The sequence below is a fragment of the Colius striatus genome, chromosome 11, assembly GCF_028858725.1.
Source record: "Colius striatus isolate bColStr4 chromosome 11, bColStr4.1.hap1, whole genome shotgun sequence".
Lineage (NCBI taxonomy): Eukaryota > Metazoa > Chordata > Aves > Coliiformes > Coliidae > Colius > Colius striatus.
In genome coordinates, this window is record NC_084769.1 from 25,500,245 (window position 1) to 25,520,728 (window position 20,484).

The 20,484-nt window shown below is 45.8% G+C and overlaps 1 protein-coding gene across 1 annotated transcript; it reads right to left on the reverse strand.

The window, feature by feature from the left end:
• Window positions 1–17,918: 17,918 nt before the first annotated feature.
• On the reverse strand, window positions 17,919–20,484 carry LOC104562922 (intraflagellar transport protein 70B). The gene has a single exon (XM_010209206.2). It carries the CDS (start codon window positions 20,415–20,417, stop codon window positions 18,420–18,422), a length of 1,998 nt encoding a protein of 665 aa, XP_010207508.2. The 5' UTR covers window positions 20,418–20,484; the 3' UTR covers window positions 17,919–18,419.

Consider the following 20,484-nt stretch of genomic DNA (forward strand, 5'->3'; position numbering starts at 1 on the left):
CTAGAAGACAGATGAAAAGATGTGGGATCATCTGATGTATTAGGGAGCAGAATAAAACCACTTTCACCAAAATCTTTATTCCTCTGTAAGAACTGCAATTTGAGGAGAACTGGAAGGTCTTGGGATAGCAAATTCTGTGAGAAACTCTGTGCTGGCAGAGGTAACTTCAAGCCTGTCTGCAGGGATCCTTCTGCTAATTACCTCACTGTGCCCAGACCATAATGTACTTTTATGGGGGCACAGTGAGCCGGTTGTGAGGATAGCTCAGACTAATAAAATTGTAAGAACTCTCTATAGATTTGCAGGCAGACTAATTAGGATCAGAGGGTCTGTAAACACCAGAAATCTGTGATGTGTGCTAGCTTTTTGGTTTTATTTTCATTTTCCATCGGTGTTTTCTAATTTTTCTTACCAAGGGACTGTAAGCGATTACCCTTCAGGAAAAAGCCAAGTGTGCATTTTAAATCTCCTTCTGCTTTACTCTTACACCCCATCTTGGGTTGTCTTTTTCTCTGGGATTGGGATTGTTGGGATTATTGGGATTACGCTTCCATTAGGCTGAAATAAAGCACCGCTAAATGAAAATGACAGGATGCCTGGCAGTTTGCACCAACAACATCCCGAAACCTGGTTTTATGGAGTTTGTTGACACCACACAAACATGTTCATGCAAGCACTGTACTCAGCCTTTACTGACCTTGTATGCCCACGAGGCAGCTGCCTCTCTGAGTCCAGGATGCCCATGTAGGCTGCTGAGAGCAAGAGAAATTAAATTTCTTAGCAAGTACCTTGTGCATTGTCCCTTCTCCCTCAGGTGAGTTTGACATAGCAGAGGCTGTTTCCAGTGATGTAACTTGGAGCACAAAGACTGACTCCCTGGTATTTGGGGCAAACAGGGAAATGTGCCTTGTTGCTTTGGAGTAAGTATTTCTGTCTTGTCATCAGGCTTGGTGACTCCACCTTGCCCCAACTGAGGGCCTACTCAGGAATGAAATGAGTGGTGACAATTGAGGAGTGGATAACTAGGGTCAGGAGAAGCTATTTTTGAGGGAAAAGCTGTAGGTGCATTTTGCAGTTATCCAAAATGATCTGTCATGCAATTGGGTAAGTAAGAAATCGGATGGAGTTGCCTGCGTCTGTTGTGGTAGTGGTGTGCTGCAGCCTTTGGCTGATCTTTGCTAGTGTCAAAGAAGTCAATGGGGACTCACAGACTGTGAAAAGCCACTTTGGAGAATGTGCATCCATATGGAAGGATTTTAAACTACTCATTTGAAGCAATTTGAAGTGAGGTTGCCTTTGTTTTGTGCGTTGATGGTGTTTAGTGAGCTGATACTTGGAGGTATAACATGAGTGTAATATGGTGGAAGAAGGACATGGGCTTCTCCTATTCAAAACATCCAGAGACCTTTGGTGAAAAAATACAAGCTACTTGTTAATTTTAGTGGCGTAAGTCCGAGAAATTTGGGAAATTTGTAAACTCGGGGAGGTGCAGGTAAAATCCAAATGAACATTTCAAGGTACAAATTCCTTGCATTTTAAGGCAGCTCTTTTGAGTTCAGTTATTCCCTATCTAGGACTGAATTATGAAAACAGAAAACTGAGCTTTGCATAATCCAAATTGAGCAGTTTCAGCTCAGCTATTTTCCTTCTCTCTGCATTGTTACCTTGAAACTGTCAAGATCTATTTTTAGTTATTATTGGTTTTGCCATACTCTAGTGTTGGAACACAAAATTTCAGCCTCAAACAATTCTTTGTAATCAGATTCCAAACCCCCTAATTTATTTTATTGAAAGTACTGTTAGGCCTTTCAGTGGGGCTGTGCTAGCAGGGGCTGCAATAATACATAATAGCACTATGAATGCTGTTGCTGCTCTCTCTTACTCCCCAAAGGAAGTCAAGAGTGTAGGAGAAGAGGAGAACTTTAGAAAGGGAAGATTTCCCTGTGGCCAGTGTGCTTGCTAGAAGGGTCCCCTGACCATTCTTACAAGGTAAGACATGGAAAATAAATTATAGTCATTTGTAATGACTCTATCATTACAAAGCTACGGCCAGTCAGGACTGGTAATGACTTTAGGTGACTCCCTAGTTTTGTTAAATTCTTATGCCTGGAGAGTTTATTTAATTGAACTGCTGCGTTTTTATTACTAAACTTTCCAGGCTTCAACGTAACACAAGGCAGTGCACGGGCAGAGGTGTGCTAGGAGCGCATGAAACAACTTTAGTTGTTTCAGATTCCCATACACCGGCCCTGCTCCACCACTGCTGTCTCTCCAGAGGTGCCTCTGGGTTGAAGTTGAATTGAAAAGTCATTTAACATAAATACTTTAACATGCCTCAGTCCCACAGGCAGTGGGCAAGGGATCAAACTTCCAGGCATTTTAAGAACAGCCCAAGGACAGCGTGCCATAGCAACATCACTGCTGGCTGCAATGACGGCTTGCATGCTTTTCTTCACCGACACTCTAATTCCTGATATGCTTTAAACAAGAACAGACACTGTCTTCTAGGTTTCTCTCCATAAATGTTTACAAACCGGGCCAAATTCTTTCCTTGGATGTGCTGAAGTAAATCAGAAGTAATTCTACTGACAACTGTGAATGTTGCAGGGAAGTTACACGGGCTGAGAGCAGAACTTGGACTCCTATGCCTGCCTGCATATGTAAAAGCTCTCACTGCCAGCTAAGCTGAAATGCTCATTTACTGCAGCACATGGATAACATTATTGTTGCTTCAGACTTTGGGTGGAAGTCAGTGGTTAAACACCTGAAATCTCACTAGACACAAGAGAAGACTATAAAGTTTTATGACTGTAGAGTAGGAGATTGCAACATGTAGGTTCCATTAAAAAAAAATCAGAAACTATGTTATATTACATACTTTAGAGGTTTTGTCACTGGGTTGATTAGTATGACTTAGTTATTAGCTGTTACTAGAAGCTTTCCACTGAGAAATGGAATTAGAAATACCAGTTGCTGTATTTTTATTCACAATCTTGTTGAATTCATTTCAGTCTCACAGATGCACAGAGAATGAGTCCTAAGGCTGTTTTATATGTTTAAGTATTTGCCTTAAGTTTCTTTGCGGGGGAAAAAAAATCTGCAATTTGCAGAGAGAAAACCAAGGCTTTGTAACAGCTGGGCTTCAGATGCACAGGCCAGAGCAGAAAGGGACAAAGGCTTTCTGCTACATTGGTACTCTGACTGCCGTAATTCTGGTAACTGAGATGCTTATTTTCCCAGGCCAGCACTAGTATCCTAGTTTCCAATGCTCTCCAGCAGCCCCTGACCCTCTCCTATCCCTTTGGTTTCCCTCCTGTTTTTACAGTCAACCTTGCAATTCTCCCTCACTGTGTGTCCTCTCCAAGCACTGTGATAGCTACCCTGACCACCAGAGAAAGGCAAGGAATTTTATAAGAAAACAAGGATTCTGCCTTTTTTCTCACATGCACAAGAACTCATGGGTACACAGACTGTTAATGTTATTCCTGAAACATATTTAACATATTCATAATTGGCAGGGGGGATGTCTTACAGTTAGATCATAGACATCTCTGACTGGACAAATATACATGCATGAGAGGGTTTTAAATCGGTGGGGGAGTGTATAGATACAATGTATACCTGTGGACTCCACTGTGAAATGCAATTTCTATAGGTGTCCTTTAGACAACTAAATTCACTACTCAAAAGATAGTGTAGAGCATTCATTAGAAATGCAAAATAATGTTTTCAGATAATCATTTGTAGTATCTTTCCAGCCCTATTCCTGCACAAAGCCTCCTACTGCTTCCTTTTCCTTCCACTTCAGTTCCATTTTTCACATCTTATCCTGTGTATCTCTAGCCAGTGCAACCACTGAGATCTAACTGCATCTAACTGTATATTCACTGGGCAATGGCATTCAAAGGTAGGAAAAGCTTTTATTTAAGCACAGCAATTTGTCAGGGCAAGTTAAGAATTGAGAGGAGTTTTCGAAAGTGTATCAGACTCCAAATCAGCCCACTCCAGTGAGCAAGTCTTGATGTTCTCCCAGTCTCTGTTAAAGCAAGCAGCTAAAGCCAAGGGGCCAGCTGCAGCACATTCTCTCCAGCTAACCTAGCAGGATACTTCTATGTCTTGCCTTTTGACCTGGTCATGAGAAACCTCGATCAGAACATAAAACATTGATCATGTGAAATTTTCAATGGCTTTTACATTCGTAGTTGAGCTTGGTGTGCCCAAGGGGGACTTGTGGGTTTTCACGGGTGAGCTGGTAATCTTGTTTTGCACATTTTTATTACTGCTTGAAAAGTGCAATGTTGATGGGGATTTTTTTTTCTTATCCTGTTTTTTCTGGTGGCAAAGAAAAAAAATCCACTTTGACATTGGAAATTATGTTGTATTTTATTTAATAAAGAGTCAATTTTATTGTGCACCAAGCCAATTTATAAATGTGATCTCTGTAACTTGCACTTTTAATTACAAGGGGAAGACGGAATTAGTTCATTAATGCTGTGAAAAGGAACAGTGACCTACCTGCCAAGTGGCAAGGTGGAAATAATTAATTTGGTCAATTAAAAAGAAACTGATAAATTAAAATGCAAAGCCTTCCATGTGGTGCATTAAATTAGAGAGTCACGATTTCCAGAACGCATGTTTATTGTCAGACTTGATCTTTCCTCTTCTTACTTGACTTGATTCTGCATTTGGCAAGTCCTGTTAGTGAGTTGTTTGGTGCTCATAGCTAACTTGTAAATTCATACACCCAGGCACATTTTGCAAAAGAGAGTTTACGAGATTAAGCTCTTTATGAAATCCAACTGATGAAATGCGCATGCCTTGTTTTTATTATCATATTACAACCCCCCTTATTCCCTTTGCTTTGCTTGCCTTCCCACTGTTAAATGCCACTTGCCTTTCCTTGGGCTTTAAAAGACCCAGGCAGTGTTGAATTACCAGGGTCATCTCAATCAATTTATGACCTTAAAAATCTGATCCACACAGAAAGTACTGAGCTGCTCGAGCTGAACCCTAAAGTATACAGCATATTTGCTTCACAGAACTGGAAATAGTAAAAGTTTCTTTTCTATAAATACTAGTAACTCCGCTTGACATTTACAAGTACATAGTATTTTTTTTACACGCTGCATGATCGCAAAAGTGCTTAACAGATCAGTGAACTGTGTATCTGCTCAGCATAGGTGACTACAAAGCCATTATGTGCTCTGCACCATCCTTCACAAAAGCTCAGGACATTTACATTAGCTCCTGTCCATCTCAAGGCCATAAATTGCAATAAGAAATATGGGCTACTTACTGAATGGTTGACCAGTGCTCTGGTGCAGCCTACAGGAAAATATGAATGTTATTGTTTACTTTAACTAGGGTATATATCATACAGAGCCAAGGTCTTCTTGCTTGTAAGATGGGAGTCAGAAATACTTTGGGGCACATCCTGTTGCTAGGGAAAAATCAAACCAAAAAGCAAAAGCTAGGCAGAAGACGGTCTGAAAGTTTCGTATCTGAGGTGTTAGAATTGGCAAGCATTAAAAATACAACAAGAGAGCCAAGTCAGATGTTTCTGTGATGCGGTAAAAATAAGCACTGCACATTGTGGCCTCTTCAGAAGGCATGAGTTTGCCTGGTGAGGGGGAACAGTACAAGATGGAATAAACGACTGCGACCAGAAATCAAATTCCTGACAGTTCCTCAAAACTACAAATCACCAGGGGAATTCCCCTCACCCTGGCTCCCGCCACCAGCTCTGCAAAATCACCAGATGCCCTTCACTATATGATTTTAACTCCTGAATGCTCATGTGTCAATAGATTTCCTTGCTAAATCCTTAGGACATCATGATTCAGAGCTGAATTATGCACTCTGCACCCATTTTTCCCATCTAAATGAGCAAATCATTGCCTGTGTCTGGCTGAGAATTTCCTTCTAGAGAGGGAGGACACAAGCAGCTCCTATCAGTGGCCAAAAACAAGGGTGCAGCTTCAAAGCGAATAGCACCAGAAAGGGGTATTCAAGGGAAACAAATTTATTTACTGTGAGGACAGAATATATCAAATCTGCCATGAGGTACAAAACTTGCAAAACTCTGTTAAAATCATCAGGTTTCCCAACATCTCTGTCAGCTTCTGCTGTAACACCCCTACAAAAACTGAGGTGAGTGCCATTGCTGCATGATGAAAGCTACTACAATTGGAGATAAGCCTTCAGAAAATAGCTAGAAGGTTGTTGGGACCAGATATGTCTAGGGGCCTGTCCTGAGGTGGCATGTTGTACAAGCGCTGCCCAAGGTCAAGGGAAACCCCCGCACTGCAATGCCCACCAGGAGCAGCTGCGCCGTGCTCCAGACTTTGCCCTGCTGCCTTGCTCAACTTGCTCTCCTCTCATCCCTCTGTCTCTTCCACTGGCCCATGTCCGGGGTGTGTTTACTCTTGTGTACAGCCCCATCTCAGGTCTATATGTCCACCCAAGCTGTGTGACAACACCTTCTTAGGCTTTCTGAGCACATCATGAGGCCTCTCCTTGTGTGCCATAAGCTTAGGCCGTGTAATGGAATCCGCATCGCCCCTCCTCATCTTGGTTGTGTTTTACCTCCTTGTTTTACTGCCACAGCTGATGGTGCTGGATTTGGTGAGAGGGACCCTAGTGTTGTGTGTAACAGCAGAACTTGTGTAGGATTACATTAACCACAGCTCGTGTTTCATGTGTGTTTTAAACCCACAGCCCAAGGGTGGGAGAAGGTTTAAGAAGGACAACACAACAAGCCACGTAAAATGTGTCCCCCACAGCTCACTGAGCTCAGCATCCTGTTTCTGAAGCCCAAAGCAGGATGCTGCTGCTTGGTGCCAGGAGCTGGAGCCTGGCCAGATCCTTGCTCCCCACAGGGACAAGCAACCTTGCGACAGCAGCAAGGTACCCCTGGTGAAGGTGTGCACTTTCAGGTGGTGTCTCAGCACACCATACCCTAAGGCAGATTCCCAAAGGTATTTGGGAACCTCGTGCTGAAATAGTGAGGCTCAGGTACCTACACACCACACAGATCTTGGCCCAAGGGCTCTGTTGCTCATCTATAGTTGCTTCACACCTGTTCTTTTGCTAGAGAAGGAAAAGGCAGGGGGAGTGTAAAGATTATAAGCCATTTGCATGCTTAGAGCCCAGCCTCAATGCCTGAATGGTTCAGGTCCCGCTTCCCCATCACTGGTGGCAGGAGAAGAGCTGCTGCTCACCATCCTGGAGGCCATGCCCCTACTCAGAGCTAGGATGAGCTCTGCTCGGGGACAAAGGAGTGGAGGGGTGCACAGAATGCAGCAGCGACTGAACATCAGCACAAATGTGTGATCAAAACCTGAGTTTGCACTTGGCCTTCCCCACTCATCAAAGTTTTAGTTTTTTTCCAATAGTCTGTGCCTTTTAATGCTATGGTTTCATCTTCCTCCCTTGCTCTTCTGCCCCCATTGCACCCTCACTGTACTTGCCTTCATTTTGAAACATAAACGTGTGTCTCTGAGCAAGCTTCCAGGCTGTGGCATGTTTTATGTATCTTTATTAGCTCCACTTCAATGCTGGAGTGAGATTACATGATGTCTGGATTTCCTTGCAGTCAAACTTAATATCCTGAGAAATGGGAAATTTTACTGAAGTCCTGCAGTCCTGGCCAGGGTGTGGGAGGGTCCACAGTGCTTTTTCCATGCCCGTGTAGTTGCCATGGATGTGCAGAATTATCTGACTTGAATATATTCTTTTTTCAGGTTTGGGGTTTTGGGGGGTTTTTAGGGGGTTGTTTGTGGTTTTTTGTTTATCAAGATGAGTCAAATGCACTTTAGGTTATTTTGACATTGCACAGTTTAAATTTGTGACGGGAACTCAAGATGTGTAAATATGAACAAATAAAAAAATATGGTGAAAACTGACCATGTTGCATGAAAAAGGCACTCAGCCTACTGAGTGCTATGGGAAAACAAACAGAAATAACTCTGAGAAATAATGAGGAGGATATGAAATGTATGCCAGTTCTTAGCTAGTATAAATATTCATTGCTTCAGGGGAGCCAGGCAAGCCGACATCATCTGAGGGTATTAGCTACGTGTCATGGACTGAAATATTTATTATTGTGTGATGAAGAAAGGAGGTGGCTGTTAGCAACTACATTTGCAGGCAGAGCTGAGGCCTGGGTCCCTTGGAGGCACAGGAGGATGCTCTGGCTCCCCTGCAGCCCTCCCTGAGCCCCAGCTGAACCCCGACGTGGCACCTTCCCTGGTGTCTCTCACCTGTGTCCTATCCTGTGACAATTTGCCCAGTGAGGGCCTTTATGCCTCACCAACTCCCTCGTTGCCGCCAGCACTCCTGCTTGGCTGCTCCCAGCCTGAATTTCATTTCACATGGGAGAAATGGTGCAGTGTTTCTCCCTGGGGAGCTCTGCACTAGGCTGTACTGTACAGCAGGATGTTTGGAGAGGAAAGGTCCTGGCAGGTCTATATCAGAAGCACTAAGCTGGTCCTGAGGGCTGCACAACTGCATGGCATTATCCAGCTGTGGAGTTACTGACATGCAGTCACAGGCTTGAAATTACTGACCTGTGAGATCCCTGCCTCTGCTGCCTAATAAGGACGAGCAGGCTCTTGGGGAGAAAATACAGGAGTAAAGGGCTCTCAGGAGGTGGTGTCACCAGGCTTACTCCCTAGGCTTGAAGGTAAAACTCCCGCTGAATGAAATTCGGCACAAATCCTCATTAAATGGAGATGTGGTTATTGCTAGTGCTACAGTAGTGCCCAGGGAGGCTTCTCCAGGACTGCATCAGATTGCAGGGGTTCAAAGGCAGGAGGTGAAGAAAACAGCAGTCGGGAGAACATGTAAATGAATCTGTCTTTGTTCAGTGTCAGGAAATTAATGCCAGCTTCTTAAGCCATAGGAAATGACATTGGCTGCCAAATACAAAGTGCTCTGGTTTTCATGGGAATAATTATGACAGTGAAATATTTTCTTAGCTTGACCTTGGGCCACATGCTAAATAGAAAGAAGTAAATTTGGGACTATGAATGCAAACTGAGCCACAGTAACTTATATCTGTGGAGAACCTGGCCTTACAGAGCCTGTTCCGTGGGGCCAAATCTTGCTGTCACTTACACTGGTGTAAATCAGACTGTGTTTTGCTGAATTGGATGGAAGTACTGGGGCTTGCAATGAGTAAAGCGTGAGCATAATTTAATGTTTGGTGAGGACTGCTGCCTTCTGGAGGTCAGTGGTATCCCGACGGAGCAAATCACCAGCTTGTGTGGAGCTCTCACAGGAGAACCGTAAAACAGGACAGTAGTGGCAAGGCTTGAAGTTATCCCCTTGCCCCCTCGGAAGCACTGGATGGGGTTTAATAGAAACGTGGTCTGAGGTGACAATTGGGAGTGACAGAGCCCTAAAGGGAATCACGTTGCTGTTTGCTGACAATCTCCTGGAAATTCATTCACAGAGACACTTTCCTGAAAGCTGAGCACACTTTCACTGACAGCTGAAATGAAATCGCAGCTTCTGTAGCTCTGGTTTGTACTTCTAATGTGTTGATTACCAATCTAGCCACACTCATTTGCCCCCTGCTTCTGACATCTCCTTAAGTTCAAATGAAGAAACAGTTACGAGCAGTATTACATATTTCTTTGTATGAGTTCTCACCCCAGATGAACACTCAGTGGTTCTAGGTTCAAACAACAAACAAAATGACAGTACCAGGAAATGAGAATCTGTTTTGCATTCTCATTCTGGGCTCATTTCCCTCAGTTTAATTCAAGAATATATCTATTATAATAATAATAATAGTAATAATAATAAAGTGATACCACTCTATTGGTACCACAAGATATGCAAAATGAGGACTCAGAGCCGCTTATATTATCATCAGACAAAGGGAGAACGTTATCAGTCAGACAAAACTATTTCAATAAGGGAAACAAAATGTCCCGGACAACTTTTGGTTTACTTTTCTGTAGTAGCTACGTGGCAGAAATATTAAGCAAGTGTTGTCACGTAGGTCACTTTCTTCACCATCCAGACAAAGCCGATTACTTTGGTTAAAACTCAGAATTAAAGCATTTTGTTTCTGGTGTAAATAGACATCTATTTGGCAAATGGAAATTAGAGAAATAAATTCCACAAAACTCAGAATGGCCTTAAATTCTGGGAGGCTAATACACATCCTCAGTGGCTTCAAATGCAAGAGAGAAGAGATGTCTGTTCAATGCATCTCCTGAGGGAGGAATTACCTGATTTCTAACATGAGAAAACATCAAAGCCAAGGCAGAGGCCTGCTGTCACTCCATCACAAGGAAGAACATGTTCCTTTGAAATTTCATCAGCTAGAAAATCAATGAGTAGGGTTTCAGGTGTCATAGAGGAATTGTACTTTTTTTTTTTTTTTGAGGTCCAAATGATAAAAATGCTATAAATTCTATTTTAGACTCTGGAAGTTTAAGAGATTATGTGAGTAAATCATTCATCCCTTCTGAATATCCTGCTGATAAAAGGGATCTCCTAATGTGATATGTACTGTCAGGTTTGAATTTGAAGCAGAGGCTGTCTTTCAAGTTCCCTTTAGGGAATCTGTACATTTTACGCTGAATATTAGGATTACCTCTCCAGGCACGGAGAGGAAGACAGAATGAGACCCTAAAGCCATAGAGAAATTATCAGAAAGAGATAAACTAGTTTTCCTTTTTTATTAAATTCTCCTATAACCAGCTTTATAACCTAGCAAGTCACCAAAATTTCACAGTACATTACACATGCTCACTTGCAGGCATTTCACAAGATCAGGGAGGCATCTCTGCATTTTCAGCCCTGGACTGAGCACAAAGGCAGAGGGCAGGGCTCCCACATCTCCCTTCCCAGAGACTCCATCCTGCTCTAACAGCTATATATTTTGTTTATTCTTTCATTGCAATTATCCAGCATTTCATATCTCCTAAAACCCCAATTTGATTCTTGGGCAGGAGCAGGCCAAGAGGCATTTAAATGTGACAGAAAAAAAAAGGTGCCACTCGTTAACTCTGGGAAAAGCTGTGCCTGCTCCCCATCTCTGCAGAGAGGGTGATGTCTATCTTGCACACGATTGTAAGAGTTTGTTAGAGGCTGCTGGAGAGGTCCTCCCCTGCTTGTACACAAACGCTCCCTGCAGTAAAACCAGCACAAGTCCAGAGAAGCTCTGTTGTAGCCAGCGTTGTGCCCTGGACTGTGCAAATAAGTACAGGTCCTCCTTAAGGTTCTCCTCCAATGTGCAAGCCACATAAGGGTGCTATAGGTGCCTGCAAGGGGCTGTGGGGCTGACGGCATTGCCCCCCAACTCTGGGGTGAAGGCACCGGCACCCAGTGCACGAGTACCCAAAACTGCCCCTGGCTCGTGGTGATGGCACTGTAGAAACCTTACTGAAAGGCCAGGCACGGCTTTGCCCCTCGTAAATACGGGGAAAGCAGCAGCAGGGAGCTCCTGGGGATGCCCACGGACCTGCGGGACCCGTTATCTCCTTGCCCTAGGACTTGCACAATCCGTTTGCGGCTCCCCTTTTTCCCCTCCCTTCTCTCCAAGCAGGAGGCGCGTCGAACTCCCGTGGGCAGGGGGTAAAGGGACCCGGCTCCCCTTCCGTGCGTGCCGGAACGAGAGCTGCGGGCGGGGGGTGGCCGGGCAGATGCCCCGCCGGCCAAACCTGGAGCAGCAGCACCCTCTGTAGCGCGGCGGGGGCAGCGCCCGGCGTCCCCGTGAGGGTTACACAAAGGCGTGTGCTGCTGCCCGGGGAAGGGGTGATCTCGCCGGTGGTCAAGCAGGCGCTGTTAGTCAGTGGGGCTGTCTCCGCACCTGCGCCGCACGTCCCGGCGGCTGCGCGGGCCGCGGTGCCGCGGCGGCTACGGCGGGGCCATGGGGATGGCCGGAGCAGCGGCCGTCTCACAGACATCGGAAGATGAGGCGCTCTTTGTTTCAAAAACGTGATGCGCGTTGACCTGCTCTGCGGGGGATTTATGTGCGCTCTGAAAGCCCCATCCCTCGGCTCTGATGGAGAGGCAGACCCTGCCGCTCCGCATGGGAGCTGCGGTGATAAATACTCTTGGCAGAGCAAGAAAATCAGATACACCATGTCAGAGCTCTTGCGTTTGTTCGCGCGGCCGTGAATCAGCAGAGGAGGGCACAAAGAGCTCTGTGAGGCACCGGAGAAATGCAGTTCAGAAAAATTCGAGCTGTGTTAATTTTAATTTGGAAGAAAGGTCTTACAAAACAGTGCAACCCGGTCTGAGTGTTAGCCAGCTCCTTCTGCCCTCTCCCACGGGAAAAGGAGCCATAAAATAAAAGTGACTCATAAAAAGCTGTTAGTCAACCTGTTCCCTGCTTGTGACACAGGATGGCAAGGGTCCTTGAAGCAGAGTTGAGTGGAAGGAGAAGGTAAGCAGCAAGAAAGGCTGAAACTTAGGTAAGTGGATGTCTGTGTGTAGCAGAGGACAAAAGCACCACAGAGCTCAATCTGTTCAGAGCAAGTGTGTAAATTTGTGCCGGGAAGTCCAAAAGTTTGCAGTGCCAAGTGACGATTCTCATGCTCCAGAAGAAAATTTGGCCCTCATTTTCGATTTCCCTCTCTGGACAGTACCTACTGGAGTGGCCATCAGGATGCAGGTGTCTCCCAGGGCTGGGGCTGTGCTGGCTGGGGTCAATCCTACACGACATGGACAGGAGGCCCCAGCCCAGTGCCCAGAGCCACAGCGGCTGTGTAGGCTGACAGCAAAGGCTGTGCCCGCCTGGGTCCAGCAGGAGGATCAGAATCCCAAGATGACTTTCAGCTCTTGTGCCAACAGTGATGTTGTCTTAACGTGCAGTGGTTGCACTATGGGAAACATGGGGGTTGCTGTTTTATAAGCAGCATTTTATGTGGGTGGAAGCAAGGGGTTTTTTTGTCCCTGAATTGGCCTGGGGTTGTAGCATTTCAGTACTTTCAAGAAGCTGCTCTTGGATGGCTTGAAATAGCAGTCTGTGAAAATGGGTATTTTCTAAGGTGCCAATTTAAAGGTCATTGAAGCTAATGAGAACTTTCTAACTGGCTTCCCTGGACTCCAGTTCAGGCCATAAAATATATTGAATTTAGGGGAAAACCCCCTAAAATAGAAACATTCTGGACTGAAGCTGTTTGATTTGGCAAGATCTGCTGTGTGAGTGGGGTGTAATAGTTTAAATTCTAACAAGGTCCAGGAAAATGATACTAATCAAGAGGTTCTTTGGAAAATTAGTCCAAATGTCTCAATTCTTCTACTTAATGGAAAAGCATCAGCCAAAAAAAGAGTTGTTTTGCTGAAAGTAAGGCCTAAAAGTTTGTCAGGTCTGACAGATTCTTTTACTGTATTTAGAAAATGTTTCTTGGCAGTTCATGGGTAGGTTGCACCATCCAAACACGATGCAGAGGATTGCCAAACAGCTTTTGTCGTATCATGTCTCAGCGTTTCTCTGCACTGTCTCACAAGACTGTGTGTACACTTGGATGGCCTTATATTAATGATTATCAGCAAACTGATTGAAGATCAGAGAATTTTAACACTAATTTGCTTGTTGCCATTTCCCCACTTGCATTAATCCCCTCCACCACCCCGCAGGATGCCATTTGGGTTAATTTCTGCCTTCCCAGGAAGGGCAGCCAACCAGCAGCTCCTGAGAGCTGCCAGTCCATGGGAGCTTCAGCAGCCACAGGCAGCACCTCACTGAAGCCTCCTCTACTGGAGGCTGCCATTTGAATGTGGGGGATGGGCAAGGAAAGCCTAGGGATGCCTCTTGCTGTGTTTGCAAAAGAAGGTAGTGTTTTACTATCCTTTCTCAGCTCTTTGCACCAAGATTTTTTGCAGGAAATTTGTTTTGTGCACTGATTCTTGGTAAATCAGATGATATTCTTGTGTTTTATCTTTTTTTTTTTCCTGTATGAACAGCATGTCATGATGTGAAGATGTGTGTTGTCCCAGGCATACTCATTCTTTATAAAGACAGCAGGATTTAGCAGAGGCCCAAAATTCAGAGAAGGTTTTGTTTGCTGAAAGGGCAAAAGGAGATAAAGAATGAGGCGCCCTAGGGAGAGGAGAGAGGAGAAGATGGATCTTTTGGTGCTTATCTTTCAGCCCACACAGCCACATTATCACATTGGTGTCCCAAATCTGCAAAGATCAGTCAGGGCCAGACTCCAATGCCTTTGCTGGAGGCTGAAGCTAGTGTGGATAAGTGGAAGTTTGGAACTCAGGCATGTAAAATAGCATGTTGTAAGCAAGACATTGTGGAATGGACTGTCCAAATGAGCTTTTATTCCTGTATGTAACTTCACTGTTTTTAGAGCAATAACATTCCTCTCCTTGTCTATGTTCTAATGGGGCTTGGTCACCTGGTAGAAACACCCCCGACTTCCCCAAAAAATACTCTAATCATGCTCCTTCCGGAATGGTACAAGAGGATGGCTCCTTTGTCTCATCTTTTATGTCTCTCTTGACACTTCTCCATTACTGAAGTTTTCTGATCAGCTCTGACTGCAGAGCTGATCACAAGTGTCCCTGGCATCCTCATTTGCTCTGCTGGTGGTGTCAGCAGACTTTTGATTAACTACAGAGATTTGAGGGCCAAGGGGATTCAAGGTGGGGCATGAAGTAAATCACATCTTGGGCCCTTCCTACCTCCTCTGCTCCATGCCAGCACAGACAGGGCTGCTGCCCTTGCTCCTGCAGTGTGCACTGTAAGTACTGCAAGGCTAACTGGGGAAAAAGTGTCTGCCTGCTGCAGTACAATGCTATGTGTCACCTGCAACACAGGTGGCAAGTTTTGTAAGGTCTGAGTACCAGAAGTGTCACAAGATGCACTGTAAGGACAAGGTGCAAAAGAGACCCAGTTCAGACAAAGTCCTAGAGATTAGCCTCAGTATGGCAGTGGTGTGCTGGGAGGCATCCTGTGCTGCATGTCTCGCGAGTGCTGATGCAGTGACAGAAGGCTGAGGGCATCTTTCTCCCAGCTCCCACCAAAAACTGCAGAGGCTCTTACTTAGGAACCTGCTTATCTGCAGCTGTTTGTCCTCAGCAGCTCCCAGGAATATGGTCAGGTGTTTCTGGGGAGTGGTTTCCGTTTGCAGTCTTTGAAATGAAAACAAAAGAACTGTACTGGCTTGGAGCACTGTGATAGGTGGATTTCACTGTATTTCTAGGGAGCATAAACCATTACTTGGTGTTTGCCCTTTTCTTAAAATAAAAACGTGCTTTCCTTCAACAATGTATTTTCTGTGTAAGTCACATAGCGATAACATTAAATATGGTACAATGATGGTAATAAAACTGGTTGTAACATTTCTATATTTTTCATGACCAAAGTGGTTTGCAGTTGGAGGTGCTATAAATGCATACTCGCCCGGGGAGGAAGCGGCTCGCCTACACTGCACAAGGTGACAGCTCTGTGACCCCAAGACCTGGTGCCTCTGGGCATAGGAGGGGCAGGGGGCTGGGGCATCTGCCCTGGTGCCCGCAGCCATGGGAAGGCTGAGAGGCTGTTGCTGAGGATGAGGCTGTGGTGGACATGATGGGAAGTACAGCTGAGATGAGAAGAGCTTGCACAGAAATATCCATTGATGCAGCAGAGGAAGCACCTGCCCCAGGCCTCCTCCTGCTGCATCTAATTTCAGCTGCTTTTTCGCCTTCTTTCAGCAGAGGAGGCCTCTCCACATGGGGATCATGGTGTTCAGCATCCCCGAACCTGCTCAGAAATGTTGGATTCTTTAGATGCACAGTGTTTTCTGGGGGCAAAAGCAGATAAAAATAGAGAAGGAAAAGGGAAGAACAGGGAAAATGCTGCTATTAATATTTTCCTCCAGACTGTCCAGTAGTTTTTTTGTACATCTGATCTGTTGCAATGCGATGCAGCAAATTGCAGGCGTGCTGACTGCCCTCTAGCTGTATCTTCTAAAACAGCCTCATTTCACACAACCCCGTTTCCTTTCACAGGGATTCTTTTTCATGGGTGGCATAGCTGTTCTCCCTTTCCACCCTGCATCCTAGAGCCCCGTGCCTTCCTGGGAGGCCAGTGGACTATGGAAGTGTGTACCAGGACTGGCCAACCCTGTCACCTCTGCTTATTCGCGCTGGACCCGTGTGGCCACGAAAAGTGAGGAGAGGAAGGCCTTTGTGCGGCCTATCCAGGCTGCAGTGCCCCACTGAGCCTCACCCGCTGGTTGTAGGGAAACATGTGGACGCATGGAGCATGTGAACGTCACCCAACAGTCAGCCCTGGAAACGTCTCTGCGTTGCTGTCCATTACAGTGCATTCAACATTTGCATAGGCACAAGTCTGAAAGTGGCTTTTTAAAAAAAATATCCACTGAGTTTTACAGAATGTGCACAATGAATGTGAAGGAAAGGGCTGATGCTCCCTAAGCCATCGCCCATTACTGCCTTTCCCATGCCATTATGTGCTGTGACTTTTAAAAACTTCTTTTTTAAAGGTCATGCTGTTTATGCTGCATAATATCTAATACAACTCCACTGTAAATTAGAAACATACTTTATAGCCTACTGCTGTGCTTCATGGAGGTGAACCAGATCTGAAGTCACGGCTTTCTTTGTGGGGAAGGAGTTGTGGGAAATATCTAATATCATCGTTAGCCGGGGGCTTTATGGACTAGTCATGAGCTATGGAGGCCCCTCTAGGACACCTTGCCACATCTCCTGCCTGCTCTCTAGCCTCTCTAGAATGTTTTTCCATTTTAGACACTTGTTTAAATCAATTTTACTTTACTGTTATAGGAAATTTTGGGTACACTGTAACATTATCTATGGTGCAGACGTTTCCTTTAGCTGCAGAGAGCATATGCTCAACCCTGACAGGTTTCTCTCATGGCAGATAGCAAAGTTGCCTTTCTGTATTCAGTTGAAATGGTTGCAGGCCTGTTCAGTTCCTGTATATCCTAACTCTATGGAAGGAAGAAGTATTCTATTGCTTTATAGTAAAGCAACTTTACAAAATGCTGTCCTCTTTCTTTCCAGGCAAACTACAGCACAGAAACTGGATTTTTACGGATATGTAGCCCAATTCTAGAATTTCCCTGTGACAGCTCTTTGGGGAGCCAGTACCAAAAGTAAGCACATGAGTTAATGCCCAGGTCTTTGATCCTTATTTTAAAAACTTCAGGTCATGCGTGGCTTCAGAAGGCAGAATACACAACAAGGAGAGCAGCCATGGGGCACAGAAACAGACCGCATAAACACAGAGAGGAATTCTGGTGTCGCAGTGGAGCACGCAATATGGTTGAAAGGGCATGGGAAGGCTCTTGCAAAAATACACTGTCTGATGCCAGTGTGATGGTGATGCCAAGTAAAGAAATTAAGCAAGTAAACAGGGTTTCAGACAGGTGATACAGAAACAGTAACACACAGAAGACAGTGAGAAGTGGACTTCTTCCACCTAAAGGCAGAAGCTGTAAGCCTCGCATGAAATGGAAAGTTATGTGCTTTTTTTGAGAAATACGGAAAATAATATAATTTAATTTCACATTCACAGGTCTCTTACCAGAGAGTGGTATATTCTAGGAATAGCATTTATATTAAAGGAACAGACCAGGCTGCAAATGGATACTGCATTATCAACTAAGCACTTGTTAGCAATCAGGTCAAGTAGGGCAGCAGCTGCTAAGGGGATGGTGGGAGGGAGAAGAGGAGGAAGGGGACACACCCTGGGGGTTGCAGAAGCAAAAGGGGCAGCAATGGTCAATGTCTCTGAAGCCAGTTACATCCAGTCACAATGAACTTTACTGCAAGGGTAGACCTAAACTGAGGTACTGCTCTAATATATCCTCTTGGCATGTATTCCTGCCCCCTGTATTAGATACACAATTTTCCAGAACACTTGTGCGTTATTACCGAGTTAACAAAAAGCAATGTTAATGTTTGTAGGGCTGACTTTTTATTATTAAGCCATTTTTTTGCAGTGCTTTATTATACTATCAACATGGTCTGTAACATACTAAAAATGCCTTGGAAAAGAGCATACGAAACAAATGTTTCAGACACAGGTACAAATTAGAGAATCAGAACAGCTGTTTCTTCAATTTCTGTGCTCAAGTGTTAAATAAAAAATATTTTCAACTGTCAGCCCATGAAAAGAAACTTGATCCACATCTCAGAAGGATAAAATACTTTACAGATGAAAGCTGTATGATATTTCTGCAAGTTCTTGGTCAACACCTCTTACAGTGTATGTAACGTGTCAGATTACTGAGTTATTTTGGTGCAAATGTCCTGTTTTCCACTGAATGTTGTTAAAATACAGGACAAAATCTTTAAAAGTAAGCCATGAAGAAAAACCTATACCACTATGGACCCATACCAGGAGGGTGAGAACCACCTCACAAGCTTAAGGATAGAACAAAGTTCTCATTCCTACAGTATGGAAACAGCATTTATGCAGTCCACCCAATGATCTTATACATCAGTGCCCTCAAAAGCCTGGCTTCGTAGGTAACTGTGTTTTTCCCACTGTGCATCCTCTTCTCTTCTAGAAGTTGCTCAATGACAGCTGGGATGTTTCGTCCATACAGCTCACATTGCTTCTGAAACTGAATGCAGTCTTGAATAACGCTGTCATGCAGCATGACCATGTGCTTGGACATGTTCTCCAGCAGGGACAGGAAACACCGCTTGGCGTAGTACCACGTATCAGTGCTCAGTTTTTTGTTGTATGGCTGCAGGCTTTTGATGACCCTTGAAATACCGAAGTTGTAGTTTCCCTTCACGCAGTAGAGGGTACCAATGACTAGGTTGACGATGCAAAGATGGTAGCTGTTTTTATTGGGATTATTAAGAGACAGATGCTCTTCCTCCTTCTCGATGTTCCTCATCAGTTCCTCTGCTTCATCATTCTGGCTTGTCAGGATGTAGGAAACGCAGAGGTTAGCCAACACGATGGCACTCACACGGAGAATGTCGTCATAGTGCTTTTTCACTATTGGCTCATAGAAGGTGATGGCCTCTTTATACTTGTTCTGCATGAAGAGCACGTGAGCCACATTGAGCTTCCACACTTCATGCTCGTTACAGAACTCCACTGATTTGCGGAAGATCTTTTCTACCATTGCGTAGTTCTTCATGTCCCAGTAGATCTTTGCCTGGGCCATCAAGACAGGTACATATTTATCCAGAGCGTCATCATACTCATTCACTGCCTTTTTTACAGCTTCATCATCCCAGTTTTGCCTAGCTTCCTGCACCTGCTTCATGAGTTTTCTCAGCTGCTCAGTCAGCATCCCTGCTGAATCTTCTAGCTTGTGGAAAGCCTCCTCAGGGGCAGTTTGACTAGTAATAACGGCATCCAAGAAGTTGTACAAGTAAGGTGTGAGCAGTTTGTAGGTCAGATGGGCATTCTCTGCCAGCACATCAGCTGCTAGGTTGTAGTACTGATGCTTGCAATAGAGGAGTAACAAGTTTCCAAAAGTTTCTGGCGGACAAGGGTTCTGCAGCAGCAGAAACCGCAGTTTCTCAAAGCCTTCTGTGGGCTGGCTGTCCATGTTCATCAGCGCTTGGTTGTGCAGCGTGACTGGGTCCAGCTCCTTTTCGGCCCTCGGTGGCATGTCTGTGAGTGCCTCCTGGGCTGCCTCCAGGTTATGCAGCTGATACTCAATGGCTGCCTTGAGGTTGAAGGCCTCCACCAGGGCCGTGCGGTGCAGGAGCAGCGTGTTGCCCACGCTACGGACATCGATGCCTTCAGTGGTCATGCCCACACTGAGCTCTGGGTGCTGGTGGATGCCGCACTCGATGATATCAGCAAGGTGTTTGAGGGCAGGGGCGTACTGCTTGGCCGCGTAGTAGCACAGCGCCACGCTGTAACACAGCTCGGGGCTGTAGCCCACCACTTGCATGGCGCTGGCAAACTTGACACTGGCCTCTTCGTGCCGCCCCTCCCGGTACAGCAGGCAGCCCAAGCTGACCTCGGCATTGGCCCTCTCTGAAGGGTCCTCGGCTGCTCCGGAGCTGCTGTCTGTGGCGGCTGCCAGCGCCTCCTCCACCAGGCTCTTGGCCGCCGGGAGGTCGCCCTGGGCGTAGAGGATGGCCGCCTGCAGGCGCAGGGCCCGGCCCTGGTAGGCAGGGAGGTCCAGCAGCGGACTGGCGGCTCGCAGGGCCTCGGCGTACAGCCCGGCCTTGTAGAGGGCCTGCGCCTGGTAGAGCCGGTACGCGTCCAGCTCCGGGTGCAAGGCCACCAGCTGCTCGTAGAACTCGGCCGCCGCCTTGAAGTTCTGCAGGCGGTACTGGCAGTAGCCCAGCAGCGAAAGGCCGCCCCGCGAGCGGCAGCTCTTATGCAGCTCGTTGCTCAACAGCAACGCCGCCTCGGCGTACCGCCCGCCGCCGATCAGCCGGTACACCACGGCCGTGTACTGCCCGTCGGGCACCTGCGCGGCCTCCATCGCGCGGCAGCGGAAGCCCGACCCCGCGCTGCCATGGCAACGGCCGCCGCAACGGCTGAAGCGCTGC